The sequence below is a fragment of the Falco cherrug genome, chromosome 12, assembly GCF_023634085.1.
Source record: "Falco cherrug isolate bFalChe1 chromosome 12, bFalChe1.pri, whole genome shotgun sequence".
Taxonomy (NCBI): domain Eukaryota; kingdom Metazoa; phylum Chordata; class Aves; order Falconiformes; family Falconidae; genus Falco; species Falco cherrug.
The window spans coordinates 18,586,012-18,601,736 of NC_073708.1; the positions used below are offsets into that span (position 1 = coordinate 18,586,012).

The 15,725-nt window shown below is 41.5% G+C and overlaps 2 protein-coding genes across 5 annotated transcripts in view; one reads left to right on the plus strand and one right to left on the minus strand.

Annotated features, from left to right (window-relative positions):
• The window catches only part of HS2ST1 (heparan sulfate 2-O-sulfotransferase 1), an 81,414-nt gene extending 75,421 nt beyond the window's left edge, over positions 1 to 5,993 (minus strand). For all 4 annotated transcript variants that reach the window (XR_008734644.1, XR_008734643.1, XR_008734642.1 and 1 more), the window contains exon 1: positions 5,577 to 5,993. Coding sequence is in view for 1 of the 4 variants with exons in the window: in XM_055724211.1 (XP_055580186.1) it covers positions 5,577 to 5,700 (124 nt within the window). In the remaining 3 variants the exon portion in view is untranslated. The remainder of the gene's footprint in view (positions 1 to 5,576) is intronic.
• Positions 5,994 to 6,513: 520 nt separating this feature from the next.
• The window catches only part of SELENOF (selenoprotein F), a 28,701-nt gene continuing 19,489 nt past the window's right edge, over positions 6,514 to 15,725 (plus strand). Inside the window, exons 1-2 of the mRNA XM_005445517.4 lie at positions 6,514 to 6,669; positions 9,283 to 9,450. Coding sequence (XP_005445574.2) covers positions 6,601 to 6,669; positions 9,283 to 9,450 — 237 coding nt within the window. The 5' untranslated portion in view covers positions 6,514 to 6,600. The remainder of the gene's footprint in view (positions 6,670 to 9,282; positions 9,451 to 15,725) is intronic.

Genomic DNA, 15,725 nt, shown 5'->3' on the forward strand with positions numbered 1-15,725 from the left:
TTCACAAAGAGGAGGAGGAGTACAGCACTTGCATTTCTTTGGCTGTCCAACAAGCCCTTCTATCCTAAACACCTGATTGCAATCATGGCTCTTTTCCAGAATATCCCTGGGGGGTGGTATTGTAAGTCTTTGAGCTCTTCAACTTAAATTTGTGCATTAAGAAGTAACATCCGCAGATATGCACTAGCCCAAACCTGACCTTTTCCAATGGAGAATCTAGAGATGCAGTGTCTTACCTGGCGATTCTCTCACCCACTGCAGTCCATGGCTGGAGGGACCGGAGGCGTAAGCTTTATCTGATTTCTCAAGTCCATTTAATCTCTCAGAACTGCCCTCAAAATATGTCTAACAAAAATATCCCCTTGCCAGATAACTCTTCAGGACAGCATCTGCTATTAGACATGAAGGCACAGCTCTCACCATATCACTAATTCTCAAACCCGTTTCACTAAAAGCATGAGGGCTGCGAACTGGGTACAACACTGGAGCTTCTCGTGTGCAGCCTTGCAGAAGAGGAAAGAAATTTTAAAAGTTGTGCCTCTTACTTCCACCATTAGAAACAGCTGCTGGAGTGCCAGCAAAAAGCGGTGAGATCGAGCCTCGGAGCCCATTAAGAAGTCTGAACCATCTTGGTACATGTTTGCGAACATGCACAGTTCTGTATTAGTCAAAATTCAGACATTACCGATTTCATAGAAAATGCAACAGCAGCAGCTGCAACACTTAACCCCCCAAAAGTTATAAATAAATATAAAATTACAAACAATAAGATAATAAAGAAATAAATAAAATAAAATTCATACAATTGCTCTATATCACAATTTTCAATGGCAAGTACAACCATAGTATGGGAGTAGTTAAAAATTTATTCTGAAAGTTCCTGGGACGACTCGGGGCATGGTAAGGGGGAACTAAATGAAAAAGTATGATAGAACCAGCAAGGCAAAATGGAAGAGTGTTTCACTGGCTGAAGATATACTGAGGAAGCAGCATTAAAACTCTTATTTCAGGAAACCCGGTACACCAGAAAACAGCTTCTGAAAGAATGCCTCAGGCTACTCAGCGGAAAATAATAACTATTGGGCAATAGAGCTATATTTAAAAGAAATGCTAGTAAATTATTTGCATAGCTGTGTGCAGCCAGAACTGCCAACAATCACAAACTACTCTTTACAAATGAAGTTCAAATATAAATAATATACTAAGGAGCCATGCATGCTATATTATGAGGGACAAATTAAGAAGTTTTCTGAGGGATTTTCCAAACACATGCAACTGGCAGGCCTATTGACAGGAGATTATTTTTTATTTCTAAATGAAGGAAACATAGGATACCAATTATTTCAACATCCCCCAAAAGCAGATACTCTCATATTTCTAGAAAGCATAAGATTTAATCACTGGGAAGTTAAATCATTTAACTTTGAAGGAACAGTGGTTTCTTAGGTACTTGCACAGTGCTTAGAAGGATACTACCCCAGCAAGGGCCACAGGTGCTAGGAAACTACCTTAAAAATAATAAAAATCTGGCAATCAGTTAATCACCAATTAAATTTTCTTCCCTGAGCGTAGGAAAAGAGCCTTAGCCTTTCAAATTACTCACATATTCTCAACTATTTTCTTTTTTTTTTTAAGTTAAACATTAGGAATTTCTTTCAAATGACAGATTTCTATATGCTGAATTCAAGGTGCTGAATTAACAGATATGAGCTCTAAATTTATCACTTAGCAGAAGAAATACTCCCACAATACAGCTAACCAGTGTTTCAACACGATCTGAAGCAGAATTTGCAACAGTAATAGTTGTTCAATCCTTGCTCTCCCTGTCACAGTATATTATGTTACTCAGACATGGACTATTTTCAAAATCCAATAGATAAGTATTACTAAAGAGCTAGAAAGTAGCAGCATTACCGCACATCTACCCCACCAAAGAGTAATCTAATCCTTACCCATCTACTATCCTCACGATCTCTAATCTATCCTTCCTTGAATGAGGCAGACTTCCCCCACCCGCTACTGACGTGCTTCTAGTACTTGCTATTGTAGAATAAAATTAATTTAACAGAAGAACTAGAAGACATACAAATTTCCCTCTTTTCTTCCTTCTCTCCACCAACACATTACTAAATTTTGGGGAGAGAAGAGAGGGATCAATTACTTCCAGCTGTATCAGGTTTTTGATCCAACTCACCATGAACACTCATGGCAATACAGGAGATGGCATGGTAGATGTTTCATGCTAGGTCAGTTTAAACCATACACAGAGCGGAACCCACCAGGCTTCCATAAACCAAAGGGGATGGTCAGACATTATCTCTGTTCCAGGAATGATAGTGCAAACCTCAACATCTGCCTTTCACATGCGATACCCTCTGTTAGGACTGTGCATTCCTAGAGGTAATGGCCAAGCACCTACAAACAGGCGTAAATAAAAACACTAAAGTATTCACTGGCAACTGGGAACAGCTTAGTCTGGAGAGAATGCCACTTTAGCTGCCTTTACATGCAAACTTGAAAATAACATACAAGATTAACAGCTGTATGTACAAAGCTCACCAAAAAAGTACTTGAAACTGGGTTCTGCCTGGGCTCTGCCTGTGATCTCACTGCTACGAGCTATCTGTAAAGAGCTTAAGAAGTCCAACAGCTGCAGAGAAGTTAGAATGAATATTTTGATTGTTCTTTATTTTTTTAATTAGGGAGTTATCTTTCATGTGATGAAGAAACCCACAGGTTTACAAATACCTTTTAAAATTATAATAGGATCATAATAATCTCATCACAAAGAAAAAAAGCATCAGCATTTGCGATGGTCATTTGTTTCTGTCGCCTGTACTTCTCAACTTTAAACAGGAAAAGTTTGCCAGGGTGACTGAGTTTTACCTATATAAAGTCTTACAGGAAGAAAGAGGTTCCCATTCTTTTTTCTCCCAGAAACATGCTCAAATTTCATGTTACAGGCAAGGTATTTTAAGATGTTGAACTGAAATTACCACACACACACCAGTTGTTCAGTACAGAATCAGGAGTTGCTCATATGCAAAGAAATGGGCATTATTTCACATCCCTGAGACCCTTAATTAAGTAACGTAAAATCTACACAAGTTCTGCAGCCTTACATACAACAGACAAAGTAGTGGTATGTTACTTTCTTTTAGAAAGTATGGCTGAATATTATTAAAACCGCTTATAAAAAGGCAGAATTATTTTATTTGCTATTCAATTCTGAAGTCATTTGGTTTTCCTAGTCGGCTCCTAATTCTTGTAATTACTTTCCAACATGACAGTTTATCATGATATATCAAAGCAAACAGATAGCATAGTTCAAAACCCAGTACCCAAACAATATGCCACATGACTTCTAACATAAAGCACCCACTGAAACATAACTGAAAGACCAAAAGAACTACTTTGTCATTATCATCGAATCATAGTATCACTGCCTCTTCCCACACACCCCCCTCATTCTTTCGCCGGGCAGGGAGAAAGACTGAAATTCAAGTGCATTAGGCCAACTAATTACTTTGATTTGGAGAAAATCATTCTCCATATTACGGCTCAGTAGAAATACCACCAACCATGATGGTAAAAAATTTTCTGTAATGAAGCCTTAACATTTGCTAGTCATGAAATACATACCAAAACAGTATGTAAAAAAGGAAACATTTAGACAGCCAGAAGCTTTTTAACAAAGCATACTCTCACGTTAAAAAAAACACAGAACACGAGTTCAAAGCTGTTGCAGAAAACTCTTTTTCTCCTCTTTACACAGGTTTTAGAGAATCACTAGTAAGTTGCTCAAAAAGCAAATTCTCATTATACTTTCAATAAACTTTACAATAGTTTTCCCTTCTCCTTAAGAAATAAAATCAGCAGAACATAGTAATTACATTCTTGTCCCAAAGCAGTATGAGCTGTGTATTTTAATCCTCTAAATACATAACTTAATCATGCCCATTGCACATACATTAATGAAGAAAAGGAAGTTTTACCAGCAAAATTCTTTATTGTCACATGCATTATGTTAATCTTTTCATGCCAGGAGGTAGATTTCCCTAAAGTAACACACCCTGCCTGCAACAGAGGCACTGAAGCCACGGGTACCAACCAGTTTAAGACAGATGGATAGAAAATTCCACCAAACCTTGAGCACTACGTTAACATCTGCTTGAATTACCTTCCAGTTTCACCCACTTTCTTCTTTAAATTTTTATTTACAGTTATTGAGATCCTGCAAAAATTATGCCTTGATTACAACCGGTATGAACTTTCAGTTGAAAAATATGCAGAGTAAGAGCAGCCTGTACCTCAAGCAGTCAACCACTGCCATGTCAAGGGTCCTAATTTCTAACATCCAGTTCAGAGAGAGCAAAGTGGAAAAGAAATGCTGAGAAATGAAATCCGAACAGCATTCATACATCTCAATGTTACGTTAAGCTGACTCCGGTGCTGCTAGAAGCTCATTGTGAAACTTTCCATGTCACTCAAAGGCCACTTCGAGTTTGAAGACCGGTAGGGACATAACATGTGCACTTGTCTTCCTACAAACTCCAAGTGTTCATAGTCTAAAGTACCTTAGTACAGTCAAATAATATGAGGACTCAAACCAACAATGTTTGCAGACCAGTCCCCAGACCAGAAGTGTCATTGCTCGGGTTTTAAAACTCAGGCACCACAGACTGGGTTCAGAATGGTATTTTTTCACATCCCCGAGACCCTTAATTAAGTAACGTAAAATCTATACAAGTTCTGCAGCCTTACGTACAACAGATGAAGTAGCAATATGTTACCTACCAGGCAGATATTACTCTAACAAGGTCTTTTTGAAGCAGGAAAAGCAAAAGAAATCTTACAGAAGAGTTGTCATGTTCATCATTACTCTGTTCAACTACAGCTCAGCGACTGTCTAGGCGATCCCTAGCTCCACTCAGCAACCTGCAGAAAATACCCTGCATCCCGTGAGCGTAAAACAAACTGCCCATTTGCCCGCAAGAGCGATGTCTCTAGGTGTTTTGTTGTTTGGATTTGTTTTGGGTTGTTTTTTTTCACACTGTGCTTTCCTTTGCAATGTCAGGCGTTGGCAAACCGCCGGAGGCAGCCGCTGAAGTGGCAGCCGCCGGTGCCGCGCTGCAGCAGACCCGGGCACACGCTCGGCACCCCCGTTGCCCCCCGCCTGCCGGGCTGCCCGGCCCCGCTTCCCGCTCCCCGCGGCCCGGTTCGGACAACGCGCCCGGCCACGACGGGCAGCGCGCCGCTCCCGGCGGCGTCCCTCTAGCGCTGCCGACCCGCAGAGCCCGCACACAAACGGACTCAGGGGCCAAGGCTGCCGCCTGCGCGGCTGACAGCCCCCCCGCAGCCCCCAGCGCGTATCGATCCGGCCCTTCACCGTGTCGGGCATGTAAACACGGGGGCCGCGTGGGAGCGGCCAGCGGAGCGTGTCCCCACGCCCCGGCCCGGGGCACACCGAGGCGGGGGGGGGGCGGGCGGCGACCCCTCCCGCGCCCGCCGCCGGGCCGCCCGCCCACGCCCCGGGCCCCGGCCCAGGCCCCCGGCCGCGCCCCGCCGCCGCTCACCCAGCTTGCCGCGGGACTCCTCCAGCTTCTGGATCTGGTTCTCCAGGAAAAGCACGGCCACCCCGAAAACCAGCACCGCCAGCAGCTGCAACTTGGGCGGCAGCATAATCCTGAGCAGCCCCATGAGCAGCAGCAGCAGCGCCGCCCGCCCGGGATCACGACATAACGCGGGGCCCGGCCGCGCAGGCCGGCGGGAGCCGCCGCCGCCGCCGCCGCAGGGACGGCGCGAGCAAGGGGAGGCGAAGGGAGCGCGGCTGGGGTTGCGCGACAGGGCCCGCCGCCGCTCTCACATCGCCGCGCTGCCCGCGCGCCCGTCACCAACCGCCGCGCGGCGGCCGCCGGCGCGCCCCTCCCCCGTCTGCGTGCGCTGCTCAGCAACGGAACGCCCGACCGCGCGCTCGCCCCCCCCCGCCGCCACCGAGTCCCGGCAGCGGGACCGCCCCCGCGCCCTCCGCCATTGGGCGGTACTGCAGACGCCCCGCCTCTCCCTGCGCGGGATTGGCCCCGCTCAGGCGACGCCCCGCCCACGAAACGTCGGCTCCTCCTTCTTCCCCCTCGTCTCCGAGCTGCCGGGCCCTCGCGATGCCCCGCCTACATGCGTCCCTTCGTGATTGGGTGCCCCTCTTGCGGTCCCACCCACCTGCCCACCCTCGTTGCGCACAGGCGCCGCGGCGCTGGAGAAAGGCACGACCGCATTGCTCAGGCCGGCTGTCAATCGCCGGGGCTTGCGGCTTACATGCCGGTTGGCAGGAACTGTCCGGAAAGGACCTCATTCAGGGTTGTTTCCGCAATGCCTGACTAAGGCTGCGGAGCGGCGCCTCCTCTAGCCTTGCTGCGGAGCGCTGCTCTGAACAGACTAAAAGGCGCTTCCCGCGGGTGCTCTGGGTTAGCAGTTTCTGCCTGTGGTGCCGGGGTCGGGAGGACGTCTGCCCTCTCTCGTATCAGGCAGCGCGTCGGGCACCCGCGCCCGGTGAGGTCCCTCAGCAGCCTTCCGGCGACGCTGGCAGGAGCGTTCGGCACCAAGATGGCGGTGGCTGTCGAGTTGTCGGCCCTGGGGCGTTGCTGGTTCTGGTTGCTAGTGGGGCTGCAGGCGGTGAGAGGCCGTTCCGGTTTTTTCGCGCTCGGGGCTGACTGCGGCTGCAATTTCGTGGGAGAAAAAGTGCAGGTGTAGGGGGAGGGAGACTGACGTGTCCCGTAGCGGGAGGCGGATGCAGCGGGCCTTGCCCTGCCCACCCCACCCCGTCCCGTAGCCGGGGCGTCGTCCTGAGCCTCGGCCCTCTCCTGCCTCCGTGGCCGCCTCTTGCGCTCTTTATCGCAGCCTGTTGTCTGTTCCTGCCCTCTGCCCGCCTGCTCATGCTGCCTCTGCTCCCGGCTGCGAGAGGCGCGTTGTGGAGCCTGAACGCCTCCGCCTTGCCCTCCCCTCGGCCCTGCTTTACCCCCTCGGCTCGGAAAACGGGGTGGGCCGCGTGGCGCTTGCGGTGTCGCCTGAAATAAATTTACAGTTTGTAACGGGATTTGCGTGCTGCTATCAACTTCATGACCCGGGTTACGCGGTTAAGGATGGGTTTGGGAAGGGAAGCTGGGCGGGCTGTGGTTCCTAGGGGAAGGCTGTCCGGGGAGGGCTCTCCCTCGGCTTGCAGGAAGGTCAGGCTCCTCCGGTTTGGACCCACTTGAACTCCAGAGACATGAGGTTATACAAAAGACCTGTTCAAACTTTTCACCCTTAACTCTTAAGTACACACTAAAGCAGTTTGTATTGATGCTACATTTGTTTTAATATATTAAATTATCTAATGTGAAAGCAAAGCAGTCGTGTAATGTGTATTTGTAATCAAAGTTTCAAAGGAGAGCATGCCGCTGCTGAGGCGCATCACTGGCTGAGTAACTGAAATTATCTTGTACTCGTGGGAAGTTAGCTTTTGAAATGTGAGGGTTCTTTTCTAATCCTAAACAGACACTTACTACAATTCCTGTACTTACTTCAGGATAATACAGTAGTTATGGTACTAAAAATTGAGGGAAGATACTAGGGAGTGCCAGTTTCTCTTTTTTTCTTTTCCTCCTCCTCCTCCCTGTAGTTTTATTCTCAAGCTGTTTCAAGCTTGCTGTGAAACCAGAACTTCTTCACTAAGGAATTATCTTGTAATGGAGACTTTTATTGCTTTCATATGTTGTTTTTTGGTTGGTCGTCCCTCCCCCCAAAACAGGAGAGTGTTGACCCTATATATGCAGATGCTCTAGAGCTCTGTTGGGGAAAGGTGCGAAGAGTGTTGCTGGTGGAAGCAAAATGACAATTCCAGTAAAGCCATTTTTGCTCTCAGGTGCACAGATTCAAAAATGTGAGGAATAGCATAAGAGCGTCCGATTTTTGCTTGCCTGCTGTCGTACTTAGAAATTACTTTAAGTGTCCTTTAGGAAGAAGAAAAATAGCTTTCTGCCTGACAAAATAGTAATTTCAGAATAACTTTCTGTACGTTATACTTTTCTGTTCATGCTTTAACTTTTTTAGCAGATACAGAGAAACAGAATAATGAGGCACCTAATATTTTCTACCGGTTCCTAATCCATAACGCTTCCTGTCTGTCACATCAGTGACATGTCTTTCTTTTGGCCATAAGTTGGCCACTTCAGCAGAGGAAATGGGTTTTGTCTCTGCCTTACTTGGTTATGCTGTATGTGTTAAATGATAGGTGAATGTGAAGAAAGTCTGGTTTGCTGAAGGACAAACTTAGTTTTTCTTCTGTATTTTTCTGTTTGGCCCAGCATACTTCTTCTGACTCTTGATCTGTTATCATCCAGTCCAGTTTGCTGGTATCATCTCACTCTTCTCTGAACACAGAGGTGCTGGCTGATTGTTTTGTTGGGGTTCTAGATGTGGGTTTTGCCTGAGGGCTTTTACCCAGACTGAGAAGCATCTGCAAAAACTGTTTCCTCTCTTGCTTCCCCACCCTCTCACTAGCATACAGCTGGAAAAAAAGGTTTAAGCAAGGGTGTGAGAAATACAACCCCCAAATATTTTAAGTGTTGGCATAGTTGGTAAAAATGGGTTTGCTGCTTATTAAAAACAGAACCGGTGTTTTACATAGAAAACATGTAATTGAGTTGCCTACTTTAATGTATTACTAGTAAATCAGAATTGCGGGTTTCTATCTACACTTCCACTTCTAATATGCAATTTTCCCTGTAACATTAATGCAAACATGAAATTAAAATTCTACTTGTATGCCTTGTTGAGCAGTCTATTCTGTCACTCCCTGTTTGTGCTTTTCCCAAGCTTAGCTGTTGCACTTATTTTCCAAGTGTGTTTTCAGTGATATGAATTTTACTGAAATTGTTTTGAAAGAGCGGGCTTTAGAGAGCTGTAGTTGTGTGTGTTTCAGCTGATTCATTATGCTTGTTTTTTTCTTAATTTAGAGCTAGCTGTGGAAAAACAGTAGTTGTCAGAAGTGTGTATAAATGAATTTTGGCAGATCTGATACCTTGAAATATATGTATTATGGGTGTGTAGAATTTTTGCTATTAGTTCAAGACCATTGTTAAGACCATAAGATGGTGTTTTGCACTTAGGAGCAGACCATTAGTTATTACTGTAAAACAGTTGCAAGAGACTTAGTTGTTCTTCCTAATCATGAAAGAATTTAGTCTTCCTTTTTTTTTTTTTTTAAACATCAAATTTAATACTAAAGTATAACATATTGATTTTCAGGTAAGTGTATATGGAACACAGTTGTCATCAGAAGCTTGCAGAGAGCTGGGCTTCTCCAGTAACTTGCTATGCAGTTCTTGCAACCTTCTTGGACAGTTCAATCTGAATCAGTTGGATCCATTCTGCAGGCAGTGCTGCCAAGAAGAAGCTCAGCTGGAAACTAGAAAGGTGGGTTTTGGAACAAGTCCTTTGTGCAATAATTTAACACGTTATGTTTATATATGTTAAAAATATATGGCCATCTGGAGTATAATCTCAAGAGGAAAATGCAACTTTTCTCAATAGTCTAGTATATGTAGGGACTAGATTTGCAACTTGCCATACTGCTCTAAAATAATGCCCCTGTACAAGCCCTTCTCTAGCATGAAGTGACTAATGGGAGCTATGTCCAATTTCTTTACATTGAAATATGTATGGGATTTGAAGAGGGCAAAAAAAAAAAAAAAGGATGAGGAGACAGGTGTCCTTGATTGCAGCTGTTGCTCGGTCACTGACCATGGTGTAATGGGGTAGGCCAGGATAGTTCAGTTCAGTCCTGAGAAACAAAAGGCTGGTGTAGCTGTCAGGTCAGCTCCTGAAGTGGCACAAACCTGACAGAAGCAGGACTGCTCAATTCCATTCTGCAGTGATGGGAACAGCTAAGTTCTAACAGCTAGAAATACTGGGAATGATCTTGCTCGGAGCCCATGCTGTGCTTCAGGCAGTTAGGCTAAGGCAAAACCTTATGTATCTTAAGGTACATCAGCAAGGAAGAATTTTTACAGAGCTCTTGAAAAGAACCTATGCTTTCAAATATGTTTAATTAAAAAGCACTCTAGAATACATTGAAGACCAGTGATTTATCAGGAAAGTAGAGATTTCATGGAGAAGAGATGCTGAAATTATTTTTAGTGGCTGGGAGATAGCTATGTAACTGACACCATGAAAATAATGAGGAGATCTAACATATTTCTCCTGTCAATTAAATTCACCATAATATTGAAGAAAAATTGTGCCTAAAATTTTTAATAAAATTACTGATTACGATGTTAGGTACAATATAATAAATATCAAGAAACAAGTGTTTGAGACTTGCAGAGAATTGATAATTAGTAGTTCCTTAATATTGGCAGGCTATTAAGGTAAGAGGCAAGACTATAAATTGTGCGGTTTCATATATTGACAAAAGAATGCTTGGAGCAATATTTCAGTACAATCCTTATGGGACTTGATATATAAGACTTTTTCTTTACTAGATATAGGAATCTTGTAAAGTTGTCTCTGGAAAATGCCATAGTTCTTGTGTATATGTATGTATATATCTATACATGCACAAAAGCTGAACAGTTTCAGGATAAAATCTAATGAAATGCACTAAAAGGGAATGGAAAAACAGGAAGGCATCTCCAGTTGTGCTGTGGTTGTGTACCACAACCAGTGACAGTTACGGTGGCAGCAGCAAGGCTTCCTGTTGTCATCTAAGAAGAGGATGCTCTTATTTGTTCAGGTAGTATTCGTAAAGTTTTCCCTCAGTGTGCATAAGATACAGCACAAGCACTTGTGGAGCAGGATAATTTCTGTTGTCATTTGTTGGGAAAATAAGCTAGAGGAGTTGTTGCATTTCTGTCAGTGTGACTTCTGAGGAAAAAAATAATCTGTCTTTATCAATTTATCAGTAATTTACTCAAGGATGTAACATAGTTTGTATTGTAAACGTTACGGGAATAAAAGCCGGGTCAACCAAAAGATTTTAAATCAGTAGATATTTATGATTATCGTGAATCAGACCTAGATTTCACTGTGTGGATAATCATACTTTTTTGAGTAAGACTAATCAAATGCCATTTTGTGGTCAGGGCTTTACATTATAAATGTTTCTAGTTTCAAAACTTCTATTTTAGTCATGCAGAATGTAGTCGAACAAATAGCATAGGGCTAGATGAGGTCTCAGGGTTGTTCAACAAATCCCTTCACATAGTGAACAGTATTTGTTGTATATTCATGGGAACCAAGAAATTGTGTATTATAAGTTTTAGGGGTTTTAATTTATTTGTGTTGGTTTACCCAGCTTCATTTTCTGCTTGCGCTTTGCAGTAAATATGAACAATTTCCTGATATAGCACAGAAAAATGTACATCTTGATTAGTATTTTAGCTTTTCAAAAATGTCACGGAAGTAAGAAATTTAGAACAAGTTATACTTGAGATCTGGAGTTAGCATGTTAAGTATCAGCATGGAGTGATTACGATAATATTTTCATGCACTTTCATATCCAGTTTCGAGTGCAGGCTTTTCCATACGGTGTGTGTGAATAGAAATACTGGATTGTTGTAACATTATGGCTGTGTGCTAAATTATAGCATTGTTTCTAATGTTTTGAATGCTGTTTCAGAAGGTGGAAGGTTTTTTATACTGTTACCACTACTTGGAAATATATATTTTTGTATTTTCTGATTGTGGAAGCTTTTTTCATTTTTTTTTAAATTTATACTGAGTAATCTTCCTTGAAGACTAGCCAGTGGAAAAGTAATGTTGGGAAGAATGACCACAAATGTATTCAGAATCATCACATTTTGGATTGACTTGTATTTTATCATAGTGCTGGTTGTAATAGGTGTCTGTAATTGAGCATAGTAATTTCTTGCTAAAGTAGTATTCTCATGATATGCATGAAGAATGGAAAAACTGAATGCTGCCTTTTGCTGTAATTTTTCCCCTTTCCCTGTTTTTTTTCAGGTTATAATAGAAATCTTTCTAATGAAAATTTGATAGTCAAGAGTGAATAGATGTTGAAAGTCTTTAAAAGTTTTTTTTTTTTTCCTACCCTCTTCCTTGAAGATTTTTTTTAAATCTTACTCTAACAACTTGCATCTAAGTGTAAGATGTCTAACTTGCTGATTAGCAGCTTTATATGTTGCAGAGTTCCAGAGCATGCTCTGGGTGTTGTTGATGCTGTGACTACATGCTTGAACATCATCAAAGTGTATGATTATGGGGTTTTTTCCGAAACATGATTCCAGTACATGACCTAGCTTGTTCATTATGTGAGCAGGTCACTGTTCAGATCATGTGACACAGCATGTTTGCAGTTTGAGCTACAAACTTGCAAACTACTAGAATTCCTGGACAGACTTCAGGATTCAAAGTTAATTCTTCTTGTAAGTATGTGTCAAGTGTTAGAAAGCAAGAGTTATTTTATTGCACAACTTGTGCCTGAGTTTTAAATGAGAATTTAAAATTAAAGGTAAGGTGATAGCATGTGTATCTGAGAATTTTTGTCTGTCATTGTTACTGTTCACAAATGATCTGTGAAATATGCCCAGTCCTAAAAATATTTTGTGCTGCACAGCATCAGTGCAACCTCAGATGAGATGTTGACAGATTTCAACTGTTTCATATCCTTGAAAAATGTTTATTAACCCTGGTCTTGTTATTGGTCCAGTATTCTGTGAATTGACATTGTGGAAAATAGCTGTGAGGTAATCTTGTTATTCAGTGTTTGTCTTGCTCTTAACTTCTGCTGACACCTGTCCAATGAAATATTTTTATTACTTTATAATTGTACTGTGGGTAAAATGAAAAAATTATTTTGGGTATTTTCTCCTCTTCTAGAGATTTTGTATTCACTTCCAGACTAATTTAGAAGGTAGCTTAAACAGTATTGCTTTAGACAGCTGCAAGTTTTAAGCCTCAGTCTGTCAGATGCAGAGTACTGCTGGTGTGTAAAATGTAGAAGGATGAAATGGAGGTGAAGCTAACTGTGCGTGAAATTGTAGTAGCAGGAGAGATTGTCCATATTTTGCAGTAGCTGAAAATAGCTGCACTCCATCTGCAGCTTCACTTATGCTGTGTGATCACTTCAGACATAGCGATAAGCATATTCCATTAATTGTTGAGATAAATCTAAGATTATAATATACAATATATGCATGTCAAAATCCAAATTGATTTTAAGAATCAACTCTGTAATGAAATTTGCAATACATTAAATTTCACAGTTGCACTGTGCAGGATTGCTACAACCCTTAAAAGTAATCAATATTGCTAAATGGAGCTTTGAAATATATTTTGCTCACTAAGATGTGTTGAATTTCAGCACTTTGATTTGTTATTGTTATGGTGTTTGATGAATTAGATAATGTAACATCAGGTGTAAGCAAAAGTTGGCCAGGAAATTTGAGACATGAGGATGGATGGTGTAGATGGCCAGTTGTCATGGGTAACATCACATGTGTCTATCATATGCTATTTCTAAATAGTTTATGATTCTGTTGTAAATCAAGGCAAACGTAACAATATAGAAGTCTATATGCATAAAGTTACATACAGATGGGTAATAATAGTGCCACTGTAAAAATTCAAGCAAAAACATAAAATCCTGACATTTTTAGCAACTATCTTGTGCACATATTCAGGGTTGTCAAAATACAAGCTGTCAAAGTATGGTTTAACAATTTGTTGAAATGTCTGGCCTCTGCATTGCTAAGACAGTGAGAAATCTAGGGTTATTTTTCACCAAACTCATACTAGATGTAACAAGACAAACTAAAATATTTCAGAAACTTGAAAAGGATTATTGTGCTGTAAGAGGGGAGGTTTCCAACTTGATGTTCTTTCTGCACCAGTAAATACAGAAGGTTCCTTTCATTTTGACATGGAAGTATTGTGAAATATTAACCTGAAATAAAGATGGGCAACTTAAACTTTGCTATTTTTCCAAAAAATCTTAAAGCCTATATCTTAAGGTTGCTTTACATGCAGCTCCTCATTCTACATCCTACCTGAACCTAAAATGATTTTCAGTATTTATGACTGCTGTTTGAAAGTTAATGCAAGTCTAGGGACATAACCCCATTAGCTGTAGACAAACAGAATGGATGAGATTTAGAAAAGAGTGGAATTTAGTGACCTTTAAGTATTATGCTTTCTCAACATTTTGAAAAATGCTGAAAACCAACTGGAGATAAAATCCTAAGAATGCATAGTAAAACACTGGAAAATGGGGAGAAAACCCAAAGTACAGCAGAGGAATCTTTCCTAGAGTTTTATGTATTTCCCCTGACCAGTTGGGTAAGCAGTTTTGCAGCTGGATTGATCTAAACGTGGCAATGAGGCATGTTGCAGACCTGTTTGCTAGCTATTACATTGTAACTGGTGCTGTACTTAACCAGGTTCTTTTGTGGTTTCTGCAGGAAGGTTATACCTGTTTTCACCACATCAAGATGAGATTATTTTTGTTGCAAGTCCTTGGTACTTGAAATTGTGGGAAATCATTTTAAGATATTAATGATTCAGCCTGTTTCAACCCCGCAAAACCACAGAACTTAGTCTGTCAAAAGTGAAGCCTGGGCTCTGACCCCTTCTTCCATGTCAGCCACCTGTTTCTGCATAGTATCACACAATTTGAGGGGCTTGTTTCTGGGTGAAGAATACAGAGGTGAGGGACAATATGCAACAGAAGAGTGAATTATACGTGTTTAGTCCACGTATGAAGTAGCTGCTAACATTCAGCTTGCTCTGTTCTGAGGAAAAGATGACTCTTAATTTCACTGAAAGGTAAAAAATATGCCTATACAAATTCAGTTTGCTGTAGTCTACTTTGTCACTCACAACAAAATTGTTACATAGGCCTTTAAACATTGTAGAGTAGGAGATGAGCATGTATGCAGAAAACTGTTCCTCAGAACAGTTTATTTTAATCCTAATGGATAATGCTTATATGCTCCTTATGATGTAGTTTGACCATAACTTAAAACCACTTCTTTGGGTGGAATTAGTGTTGGACCCCTCCTGGAAACAAAACAAATATTTTAGTGTAATATTAGTAATAAACATGCCCACTGTAATTGACTGTGTGCTACTTTTAATAAAAAATCAAGTTGAAAGTTCTTTTAAAACTCTCATCTTTTTATATGTACAGATGTTTTAAATGTGCTGTTATGAATTACAAGGAGGAGCAAGTTGACATTCTTGTTCAGACTTGCTTTTTAAAACTCAAAATAGTATATAAAACTCACAATAATTACCAACTGTAGAAAAATTTGAAATGCTTTTAATGCTTTAGGCTACTCTTGCATGACCCAATTTAGTTTCATTTTTTAGGGTTTTTTCTTTTCATTTCACTATTTAAAGTGCTAAACTCAAAAATTACTGTTGGCAGCCTCCTCTTTCTGCCAGAGACTTTTAATATGAATAGTTCCAATGAAGCAGTCTCATCTCTTGGTTTTTAACTTGATGGGTAAAAATAGAGAACTACTTAGAATTCGTTGACACCTCAGTAGTGTAACATAAGTGTAAGTGATACCAATTCATTAGAATTTTAGTTTACATGTAGCTGTTTCTCAAAAACCACAAGACAGAAAAAGCTGGGTTGTATAAAATTCTTTGTCTGCTTTGTAAAAATCAAGTTCTGCTTTTACGTGGATGTACTCCTTATTTTTAACATGCTACCTAAAAATGGTTCA